This window comes from Labrus bergylta, chromosome 12 (genome assembly GCF_963930695.1).
Source record: "Labrus bergylta chromosome 12, fLabBer1.1, whole genome shotgun sequence".
In the NCBI taxonomy this organism is placed as follows: domain Eukaryota; kingdom Metazoa; phylum Chordata; class Actinopteri; order Labriformes; family Labridae; genus Labrus; species Labrus bergylta.
This window is the reverse complement of record NC_089206.1, coordinates 15,693,147-15,705,800: the sequence shown is the minus strand read 5'-3', so window position 1 is coordinate 15,705,800 and position 12,654 is coordinate 15,693,147. Positions and strand designations below refer to the sequence as shown.

Genomic DNA, 12,654 nt, shown 5'->3' with positions numbered 1-12,654 from the left:
TTTATGTGATAATATAACTTCTGTTGCATAAAAGTGCTGGTCAGTGATGTGGAACAACTCTTCAAATATGCTAATCAGACATATGGCACTTCTAGTAAGAAACAATGATTGCTGTTTTTGTCCTCCAAAATAAAAAGGTTACTTGGTTTTAAAAGTAATTTGTTCAAGGGCTGTAGGGAGATGCTGCATGTTTTTAAAAATCCGTTTGCATAGGGGGAAAAAGGAGAGATTGCTCACACCTGTTTTTTCTTCTTCTCTTCCCCTCTCTGCAACCCCTTCCCCTCCTTCCCCTCCCCTCCCTCCCTGCTGAAAGCCATTACAGAAATACAATTTCTAATACCTCCGCACAGGTCTTCGATCGACTGCAAACAAATTTATATTCAGGCGGTAAACAGAAAGCTGCAGAGATTTATTTATTGAGTGTGGAGGAGAGAAACAAGCGAGCGCGTGAACCCTGAGTAACCTCCGAGCTGACATGAAGATGGATCAGCGCGCGCCGCAAATGCATGAAGAGAGGGGATATATTGCACTCAGTCATTCAGCACATCGCTGCCTGTAGAATCCCATTAACTCCCACAGCTGGGACCATATTTCTGTGTTGTAAGAATGCAGTTAGAAGTTGTTCATTACGCTGAATTATTTTGTAATTACTGCAGACTTAAAAGACATAGGGAAGATTATCGGAATAAAACGATAAGAACAGTTAACACAGACTGTTTTTTTTATTATCAAATATTACGGATGGTGGTTATGTCCTGTTATCTGAAAATGAAATATCAATAACCTAATCATAATAGGCTAATAAGAAAAAAAAATGATTGCACGCATGTTATGGCTTTCAATCAACATACTAAATGTATTAATTATTATATTTTCAACAGATTGATTTGAGCATGCAGGGACAGGGAAATAAATCATTCAAATTCATTCTAAATAATAAATAATTAAATAGTTAAATAATTTCAACATCATGCAAACATCATTTCTCGTCTGCCTGCATAATTTGTGCACAAGACTGAGCGCCGTGAAACATGACTGAAGCTCGGAAATAAAATATAAAACTTAACCTTATTTATGAAACTTGTGTTGTCTTTGAAATTATTGCATTTATTGTGACTATGAGATAACATACATGAAGGTTAAGTTGAAAGAAAATAGTTCAACAGTTTGGATATTGTTCAACACATTTATTGGCTCTCTAAATTCACGTCTCTCCCTACTCTATTTATTTTCAGGTCGCGACACACTGATGTGTGTTTTTTAAAGTAGGTCACCAGACTTGAGAGAGAGAGAGAGAAAAAAAAACCCTGTGCTGCCATATGGAGCTATTTGACATTTTCACTCCTGTACTGGAGGTGATAACACTGAGCTGGCGGAGTTTTTGTTTATCGACTGCTGCACAAAAACACAGACTAAATGAACCGTTTCCAATGTCTTTAAAGTATATAGCCATGGTCATAAATATCTATCTTCTATTATTTGTGGATGCAGTAAATTCCTTTAATTCGTTTTTATACCCAACCTTTAATAGCAAAAATTCACAGGAAAAGTTACTCCTTAACAAATTTCAGGGGAGTGTTGTTGACATAAACACAGTCTGAAGTTCTCTCTTTATCAACCTACACCCTCTATTTTTCTTGGCGGAGGGACCGGGAGTTCTAGTGTCAGTTACAACTTCTTGATCTCTGCTCGCAGACATCTTTTTTTTTTTTTGTATTTGTTCGAGGCTAATTACAAATCTGCTGCAACTGAACTTCTAAATACCAGCTGTCACGACCTCTGAACCCATTAAGTGTGCCTTTCTCATGACCTAAGCCCTTTGCTAAAGAGGGCCTCGGGTTTTTTCAAGGAGCCAGCGCAGATTTGCATAATCCATTAGCTGCTTCAATGTAGCTCTATATTATGCTAATTTACTCTTTGGGAACAGAAGTTTGCATTGTTGGCGTGAAAAATAATCATTATAGCAGAATTTGACCTAAAACACATTTCTCTTGGGGGCAAACAAAACAGTTCAGGACGCAAACATGTGTGACGTCACAGCCTACCTGTCTTGCATAGGTGAAAAGCACGAGAAGGCCCCTCTGTGAACGCTGATGGATTTTTAAGGACAAACGTAGCTTTCTTTCAATGCCACTATTCAGATTTTGACCTGAATTGAGTTTCCTCAGTGTTTGTCCTTTCTGATGACAGAGATGTCCAGCTATTGGCCGAGACCAGGAGGGCACGTCATCTCCATCAATCAGGAACTGCTGGTTCTCCTCAGAGGAATGTCCCCGCGCTCGTGCAGCCGCCTGACCACGCGTTACTGGATGCACGAGAGGCCATGGAGCGGGACCCCGTCCAATGATTATGCAGGAGGGGAGAGGTTATAATGACTTCCTATCAAAAGTTAACGGTCGAAGGGGAGAGTATGAGCCCCCTGCTCACGGGCTGCTGCCAAGCCAAAGAGGTCATAAACCTGGACCCCGATTGCAGGACTTATTCTGAACTCTGCGGCCGTGACGAGGAGGGGGAAGTTGCCTCTGGATTTAACTCTCCGCAGCCTCGGTACTTAACTCTCTCGAACAGTTTGACTCTGTGCTCCTCTTTGGACAGCCCTCCTCCTCTTTCACTCCACTGTGAGACTCTCGAGGGCTTCTCGGCACCGGCCTGCCCCCACTCGCCCCGTGTCCCCTGGCGGCGCAGGGCGCAGGGGCAGGGCTCTCCAGGACGCGGATACTGCGCATCAAACAACGACGAGACGGCACAAAGCGGGTTTGGATCACCCGCAGAGCAAATTCAAACCTGCTCCTATAATGACACAGAGTTTCACGTCGACGTGGGGAGTTCTGTTACTTTGGACTGTAACGCTGCTTTGGATGTAAACAGAAAAACTTTTGAGTGGATGAGAGTGAAGAGGAGTCAGCACCGGGCGGGTGAGTTTTGTCACGAGAGACTGAGCACGAAAGGAGGGAGAAAGCTTCCCTGAGACGTAAATTCATTCAGGAGAAATGTGTTTAAGTTTTATTTTAAGCTTTGGGAAACGTCCAGTGATAGTTTGGAAAGTTTGATCGAAAGTTTTTTTTCATAGCGCTGGAAAGAGGCTGACGTTTTTTGCGTCACTGTGAATGTCCTCCGTCACAAACAAATGTTTTTGGTTCTTTTTTTTTTTTTTTACTATTCTCACTTTAAAAACAGATTAAACGCTCGGTATGTAATCCTAGCTGTTTACACGGCGCCAAATTTGAATATGCACATGAGGACTCTGTTATATTTCCTTAACGGTTCCATGTTAATGCCTGAGGTTATTTAACATGTTTGCTCCACCTACAGTCACACGCAGGATTTAGTCACACACACACAAGAGGATTGTAAAGTACAGTAAAAGCTGCTCAGCCACAGTGTATATTCAAGCCTGAAAATGATCAATTATTTAGCCATGCCCTTCCTAACCAGCAGCCTTTGAATAATGCATCAGACCAGTGGCTGTCGAGCCTCACAGGAAGTTGAGTAAAACTTACTCCTGTAAGCAGGAGTGCTCCCTGAGTATCGATTAGTTGTCTGTTTGTAATGAAAGCCCTTGTGTATTGATTTCAGTTTGCAGCACCTTTACATGTGTCCACCTTTTTAACATAATTGCTGTCACAGATCATCATTTCCCTGAGTGATGAGTCCTGGGCACAGAGCCCACAGAAGAATACACATCCCAGGCTTTAAATAAAAAAAATACAGATAGCCTCCTAATGTGAAAAATGCCTATCAATCCTCAATTGTATGTGAGTTATAGTATCCAATATAGATCCTTCACTTTGATCAATAGTGTCAGTTGACTGACTGGCCAATGTACTTGAGCTGCGTTTCATAAATTTTACATGGATGAAGATTTACTACAATGGTGGTCCAGTCTTTTTTTTCTTCTTCTCCACAGCACATTCTGTGTCTGCTGTGAGTGAGCTGCTGACCCAAATGTTCACTGACCAAAGATGCATGTCGGCCATCATAACCACAAACTGTTTGTGGTAACAAAAAAAAAAGGAAGGCCTGAGTTCCTCTGCAAGCAGTGCAACAAACATAAACTTGCCGCAATATGCACATTAGTATAATGATCATTTCTACTCATGCTGCATAATCATCTCCCTTGATTTGTAACAAACACAGAACAAAGATTTCAAACTTTTACGCACAATACCTTTTAATTTTACTCAGAATACTTGAGTAGGAAATAAGGCAGAAGCCCACAGAGATAAAAAACAGTTAAAAATCTAATTAGTTTGTAGTGATACAAGCTCTGAGGACTTGATTGATGCTGTTTTATCAGAAGCATTTTGATATATTAATACTTAAAAATATGAAACCATCCAAAAAAAAAAAAAACTTCACAAAACTCTTCATAGAAAATAAATAAATAAATCATTCAGATTTGTGGGTAGTCATGCGGACTCAATTCTTGTTAAACATTATTCTCATATTAATGCGATAGGAAAATGAATCTTTGGTTTGTTCATCATGTGATGCAGAAGCACAAACTGAAAAAAACAGAATATTTCAGATTATTGAATAGTGATGTGCATTTGAGCACTTTGAATAATTTTGTTATGATGCTGCTTTAAGAAAAGCAATATTAAACATGAATATCTCCAGATATTCTTAGAAATATCAAAAAAGCTCTAACAAACAAAAAGATTAAAAAAAACTACCACTTCTACCTTTTGACTGCAACATATTTGAAATATATCAATGCAATTTGATGCAGAAGCACAAGCTGGAAAAAAACAATTCAGAAATCAAATTAATGGGTAATAATGTGCTTTCACACACATTGACAAATATTATTCTCAGGTTGCTGCTGCAGGAGGCACAGTAAGAGTCATTAACATCTGTAATTAGTCAAACATATTGCAAAAAGATGAAACAAACACAAAACCGCAATGTATAGTCTGTCATTTCCCACTTGCACAGACTACATATTTTAGATTAGCAGGTAAACATTTCAGTGATGAGGCCACTTTGAGGGAGGTAAAGGTGACAAAAAACACCTTTGACTGATCTCCGGGTGATTTTATTCATAAAACACATTAGCCACTCATCTGATCTAAGTCTGTGCACATGAGGAAGCCATTTGCTCCCAGCCGCCCACTCACACAAAGACTTCTCCTAGCAGTACTGTTAGCATCTCTGTAACCTCTCCCTGCATCTCTCTGAAGGGGATCATCTGTAGGAGTAACTCATTAGCGCTACTGTGTAACTTGTAAAAGAGTCATTAGTGAAAGTATGCTTTCCACTGGAGCTTCTATTGGTTTTGGCACAGAACAAAGTCTTGCATTTTCTTCCTGGTTGAAAGGCCTCCACAGACCTGCAGTAACCTGATCTCCTGGCTCAGTGTATATACTCCCAGTGCGTCATTCTTCAATTATGCTTTGACAGCACCTGAATTACTGTGGGCTGGATGCCCAGATGACTGAGGCAATGTGTATCGATCCATCCCTTTTCTTCTTCTCCTCTCCTTGGCTTGGGAGGCCCCTTCCATTCCCTTTGCTGGCTGGCTATTTTTAAGCCTGCAAGTCATTCCTCAAATATTTAGTTTGATTCTTCTATGCCTTCTGGCCAGCATCAATTCTATTATCTTTGCAGCCATTTATCAGAACGTGCATGTGATTTGCACTACAGAAAGCTGAACTTCATAATTGCGTACAGCTCCTCTGTATTGGTTCTTCTTCTTCGCTGCCCTCTAATTCTCCGGCTCGCCCACCTTGACATTCATTTCCTTAAAACACAGATGTCGACATTTATCCTATAAGTGACCTTTCCATCTGCTATGCTTTTCCAAGTGGCTAGAGGCCTGTTAACCTTCCTCCCAATGAATTGTGGTGGGAGAGATCGCACTACACCTGGCACACTGACTCCATTATGTGGCAGCAGCACATTTTCAAAGAGGCAAACACTCACTGACGACTTGCCCACAATGTCAGCCATGAAAAATCAGGATCTAGCTGCGGCTCCTGTCATTCATTGCACATAAGCAGCACAGATGATACTTTAATGTGTGACCCAAAACCTCAGAGGAAAAAGAAGGAACACATTTGTCTTAAATGCAAAGTCTGAAAGGATTTGTAAACTGTTAAACTGTCATTGACACAGAAAGGCCTACAGGCATATTATTAATGATTGTGATGCAGTTAATGGACTGTAAACGCTGCAAAGTTTTTACGCATCTCTGACTATACTTTTCTGCATATCTTAAATATCATGGAACATTTTGTTCTTCTCTTTAGTGACCATGATGCATTTCAAAAGCAGCACCTTTACATTATGGATGTAGAACTTTTAAATCTTTAAGGTCAGAGGTGGCGATCTTAATCTGCATTAATTCTTCAGGCTTGCAGTTTGCTCTGTTGTTGCATGAGATTGCGTTATACCGCACAGGTGTTTCTGTTATTATGTCCACCCCAATAGATATGATTCTATTCCCCATGCACCTGTTTTACACCACCAAAAGGTTTCGCTCGTCCCTGTGGGCTGTTGCAAAACTTGATACAGTGGAGAAATACATCTACTACATCTACTTGATATTCAAACAGAATAATGGCTCCCAGGTGAAGACCTTAAATCAACAAACTGGTTTAGGGCAAAATCCTACAAATCCTAATTTTTGGAAATCATTTTAATGAATTGCTGGACATTTGATAAACATACCTGTTATTTACTCATTTTTTAAACTACCAGGTGAGTAGCAAAAAGTTTCATTACAAATATTTAATTAATTTCTGAGGAGTTATAAAAAAGTTATAAGGACATATTACTATTCAAATATTATAAGGTTTATTATAGTAATATTTTTCCTCTTATTTTTCTTCCTTATCCCTCGATTTGGGCGTGATCATTTTATACTAGTGTTTTTTTTTTTTTTTTTTTACTTCTCTTGCGAGTAACCTCATTTGCTCTTTCAATTCTGACTGTTTTCATGTCCTCTCTCCTCAGCCAGCATGCACATGACCTGTGGGCTCAGTATCATTGGTCCGGGCCTGGGTGCTGGACACGGAAACCTCTGCTCGGATGACCATCCCGCGGAGAACGGCACCCCGAGGACCAGCTTCAGCACAAGGCAGCTGACCGAGCTGGAGAAGGAGTTCCACTTCAACAAGTACCTGACGCGGGCCAGGCGCGTGGAGGTGGCCGGTGTCCTGCAGCTGAGCGAGACGCAGGTGAAAGTTTGGTTTCAGAACAGACGCATGAAGCAGAAGAAATTACAGAGAGACGGCCTGGTGATCTCAGAGCCGGTGCCCGCGGCTGCTCCGCACTCTAACACCATGGACACCTCCCCCTCTCCTGGACCGTCCTCTCCAAAACACCTGGCCCTGAACTACTGAGCCTGCAGATGTTTTGATTCCCGTTTGCATCGGTTTCAATCAGGCTGCACCTTTATTTGGTTATCACGATGGATGGATGCTTATCGCGAGAGGCGCGATGGCAAGTTTCTTCATGCAAGAACGGGTCACAACAATTTGTCATCGTCCCCGGCTTCAGACTGGCGCTCTGATTTGAATATTAAAATCCGAGTCATTCCATCGCGCTCCATGTCTACACAATGTAAACTAGGAAACAAAATAATATTAATTGTCCATACAAATGCGGAGGGACTCGTTTATTTATTTGTTCTTTATTCAGGAAGTGGCTTTACTTTTATCTATTTATTCTACAGGGCACGTGCTACCTGTCTTTTGTTTAAAATAACAAATGTATTTACTTATTTATTTAAGGGCTTCATTTGATCAAATTTATTTTATGGACATTGGATTGACTTTTGCAATTCATTCTCTTCTTGTCGTTGTAAGTTCTTGGACGAATTGATAGCCTAAGTAATGGATTTATTTTTTACATTTCTTTCTTTTTCTTCTTCATTTTAAAGTAGTTTGTGTCTTAAAGCTCACATTATAGAAAAAGCTAAATGCACCTGTAACATAGACAATTATCGTGCTAATTTGGCAGAGCACCAGGGTGCTTATTTAATACTTTTGATGTCCTTTTATAAACCAGCTTTTGTCCAGTGTTTACATTTTTCTTTATCCTCAGTCCCCAAAAGATTAAAACACCATGATTGACTGATAGATTTATCGACCGCTCGTATTAGGAGTATTGATCCGTGGTGATCCATCTATTTAAGGCAGAAAACTGGGAGCGTTTGCATGCATGTGTAACTGCACGTTAATGGAATGTAGAAACGTCACGATAGGGAGCTGTTGCGTCTTTTATTACCGCGATACATGCATCAGAAAATGATCATTTAGCCTGAACACTCATGCGGGAGGGCAGACAATAAAACGCTGTCTGTGCTGTTTTGCACATCAACCAATAAATTGCGCGCGTGGCCCCAGCAGCTCGTCAGCCTCATATAAAGTAAATGATTGTGAACCCGGCCCTTAAACACTGTTATGTTCCCGGTATAGCAGTGTGTTTCTGTCGTGTTAATGTCTATTCTAATATCTAGAAATGAGCCGTCAGGCTAATTCTATGAAGGGGAATATTGTTGTTTAGCTTTCAATTAGCATGGTTTGCACTGGATATGAAAGTAATACTCTTTCCAAAATGGATATTAATGACAACACAACATGTAGGTTACAATGAAGCAACTGGGGAATGTGGAAAAATAAAAGCTACAAACAAAATGAATTAATAAGGTCTTTTAAATCTTAACAGGCGTCCTTGTGCACATAAAACCCTGCTAATAAAGTAATAATTAGACAGTTGCACCTATGGGCATGCAGGCTGCAGGGCAAAGCTAATATATGCACTTACACCAGAGTTCACCTCTCACCTCTTGACCCTTGTCTTGCCTGGAGACACAGATGACCCGGTCATCTGCTCACAGAGAGAAAGATGCACCATTCATTTGTGTGACCTCCAAATCTGCAGCTTTTTCTCTTCCTTTATTTCTTTTTCTCATTTGATCTTTTTCACCAACAACTCGGCAAGCTTTTGTTCCTCTGCTGGCTCTCTGTGGCCACACAATAATATTTCATCAAGCTGAATAGAGAGGCGGCCAGGCCATATGATAATTGTTCATATTATAATTCCATACCAGACCTGCATAATGCATTTTTTTCCTTGAGCTAACCTAATTTTTGCCCTATCTCTTATTTTAATAAGCCAAAAAATGCTCTACTGTTTCACTTTATAAACTGGATGAAAGAGTCTTTTCACACAATAGGTTTTTTGGAAATAAACTGCAGCCCTATTTTTAATAATAGCAAAGTTGAAAAATTAAAGTTACTGGTGCATACTTAACACTTAATGTGATTTCAAGTCAGAGGCAGCAAAAAAAAATAATAGAGAAACTATCCATTATATGTCTGCTTCTTATAAATTATTATGCATATTTGGTGCAATGATTCTTAGAGAAATGTATACATGTATCCCTTCCAAACTATATATTTGGAGCTTTTCTCATTAATATTAACAGACAGATATGCTTGAAAGTTTTAACTTGCAGGTCTGCAGAATAGCTTTTGACAGTATAAACATTTCAAAGTTTTTTTTTGTAGTTGATACAAATGAGTTTACATGCGTGCCAAACTAAAAACAGTGTTGAGCCCAATTTATATTCAATTTGCATTCAAACAAATAACATCCATTAAGGCCGAGTCTCTCTAAACAAATAGTACAAAGTGGAATGTTTAACAAAACCATCAAATGTGTTCCTCCTTTTAATGCAAATAAGAGTGCACTCATGAAGGTTATGAGGATGATGATGATGAAATGTGATGACAAGCCTGGGAGTCTAAAAACGGTTTCCCATGTCCACCACTGTTCCTCCAGAGGAGAGGGGTAGTATGGCCTTATTACAAACTCTTTTATCATATTTAGCAAATTTGTTCCCTTGTTACAGGGCTTTATGTTACAGGTTGAGGTGTTTGATGCTTGCAGCAGGTGTGCACTTAAAAAAAATAAATCCAAAATGACTTTATCACACTTTCTACTGTATAATATATTCACATAGAAATACACACTGATTTAAAAAAGTAACAGTAAAATCTGCAGAGAAAAAAAAACTTGATGTGAATTATAGGGATGAGGTGGAGGTGAAAGAAGAGTTGATTTATATTGGGTGAACTATCACTTTAATTTCATCCTGTGGCAGCTTCAACATTTGCCTCTCAATTGATGGAAGGCGAAACCGCATTGTTTGTTCAGACCTGACATTTAGCTCCAAAGCTTTTCAGTGTGACTCTACTCTGATGAATTTGTGTTCTTCTATAATTCCTTCCTGAAGATGTACGGTTTGTTCACAAGACTGACAGCTGTGCTGCGCTCATACACATAAGGTGAATGAAAGGAAAAGGAAACCAAAATAACTCCTCAAAAGTTGTCTTCATCTTTATTTTTATTTTTTTCCTTTTCTTCACAGCAATAATGTCTCTATAGAACTGTGTTTGAAAATCTGCTTTAGCTCCTTTATTTTAATCAATAAGAAACAGTTTTTCTTGACAAAGTAGAAAAGCTTGAATATAATTAGTAAAAGTGAATTTACCTGCCTCATTTGTAAAATTAAAAGATATATTTTAGGTGTCAAACCTAAAGCAGTGATGTATTGGTTCATGATAAATGAGCATATCGACAGTCTCTGTTTAGGTTTTGTATTGCTGTGTGTGAGCTTATGCGGGCAGCTGTTACCGAGGAGCACTGCCTGGCATGAGCAATGACAGAAAATATGCACCTTACAGAATAACTTACATTTACACATATAAGTGGGTTCCCTCTGAGATCATTGTAATGAATGTATAGTTGACCTAAAATTAACTTAATGCATAATATGCATGTAATATGCTCACCGGTGCTCAGGGGAATGAATTCAATTGATCAAGTTAAGCTCTTTCTAACTCGATGTGAAGCACTTATAGATAGCTAAGTTGTTGTTGTAATTACACATCATTTGAATGTTCCATTTCAGCTTTCTGCTCATCTGATTTTACTGTTTTTCTTTATTTGCACAGACTTTCATGCACTATTAGTCTTTTTCACTGGGCTCATTCACATATTTGACTACCAAACAATTTGAGCATCAAGAAAGTTTAAATGAAGTGCACCTGTTTTTTTGTGCCAGTATGTGTACCTATGTACATTTGGATGCCCTGTGTATACAATTACACAAATATGAGTTTTGTTTCCTAGGTGCTACTAATAAAGCGCTCAAAAAGATACAAAGCACCAATTTGAATAATTGTCGAGCATGTACTCTCACACGCACGCAAATACAAACCCATACATAACACATTCTGACAACAACATGCACACCAATCCCAGTCCTTGCCTCTCCTCTCGTGCTCCACTCCAGGGAGCAGATGTTTGGGGACAGCTTACAGCCTCAGCGAATTTCTGTGTACAAAGCAAACAGGCGCACTCAGCACTTCTGGCTGCAAAGGGAAATTTGCTCTTGAAACAAGGGGAGGGGTGAGGAGGGGGAGGTGGCTTTGAGTCAATGTAAGGTATCATGGGGCTGGAAGAGGAGGAGGGGGGGAGGGGGGGTAAGGGTGAGAAGGGGTGCACACAGAGGTGAAAGTGTGTCAAGGTTGCAAGGCTGTTGTATAGGATAATTCCCTGTTTCCTGTTTGTGTGTCGGGGCGGCATCATGGACTGTACACGCGGTATCTCTCCGTGGTATCATGCAGCATCCGTAAAAATCAAACAAGGTTGCCCCTGCTACATATCTGATCGCGTGCCGTCTCTTTGACCTCTCCCAAGTATCTCTGTCTTCTCACTAGTTTGGATTGCCCTTTCAAAAGTTGCAGACATGCATAAAGTGAAGGGAAAAGAGGCAAAATAAGGGAATGAGCCTTTACAGAGTTTGCTGATACTGCATACGAGACACAATAACCTAGGAGAAGCTATGCTAATGATGCCATTGATATAATTCACTGATTTAATGGTACTGGTCCTGTGGCGGTATGCTGCATGTTTGTGCCCTAAGGAAAATTGCAATATTACTTTTTTGAAAATATGCTCTACTGGCTGACAATATTTTGTTATTGTATTTATATGCCTTTAAACTTAAGTGTTTGATATGAAAATACCTAAATAAATAAAACATGTTTAAATGCAGCTTTTCCACATAGGCTCTGCAAGATGCTCCACAGCATGTCATTATAAAAGGCTCAAACCTCACCGCACTCTTGTGTCTGAACATGACATCAAGTACAGACATTTTGACCTCCAATCAGTGTATTATAATCCCTAAACAAACCATCATAAATGAGCCCTGCGATGTGTATTTGTCTGAACGAAGGCATCACGCTCCTCCTCTGCCCCTGGGGTGAGGTTGCCATAGTGACAGATTCATAGACATATGGAGGAGAGAGGAGAAGGGGCGGGGCTCCATGGGGTGAGGTGGAGGGGGAGACAGAAGAGAAGGGGATGGGTACTGCGTTTGAGGACGTTGGCGCTCAGTCTTTCACGTCTCTTTGTGTTTCATATGTCAATCAGCCATCCGTGTCGGTCTGTGCTCAGCGAGGGAACAGTTCATGAACTTTTCTCAATCAAGTCTCTGTCAGGCGCCATCTTGGGTCTATCTCACGAGGGAGAGGATTGATTCTCACATAACCCCAAAAACACACTATGTGCAGGGGTGCTGCAGGCGAAAAAAAATTCAGAACCAATTTTGAACATTAAATTGATTTGGAAAGA

The 12,654-nt window shown here is 40.0% G+C and overlaps 1 protein-coding gene across 1 annotated transcript; it reads left to right on the top strand.

Moving 5' to 3' along the window:
• Nucleotides 1-2,088: 2,088 nt before the first annotated feature.
• hoxc1a (homeobox C1a) lies at nt 2,089-11,178 on the top strand. Its single transcript, XM_020635032.3, has 2 exons — nt 2,089-2,915; nt 6,958-11,178. The coding sequence occupies exons 1-2, from the start codon at nt 2,372-2,374 to the stop codon at nt 7,344-7,346; spliced, it is 933 nt and encodes a 310-aa protein (XP_020490688.2). The 5' UTR covers nt 2,089-2,371; the 3' UTR covers nt 7,347-11,178.
• The last annotated feature ends 1,476 nt before the right edge of the window (nt 11,179-12,654 follow it).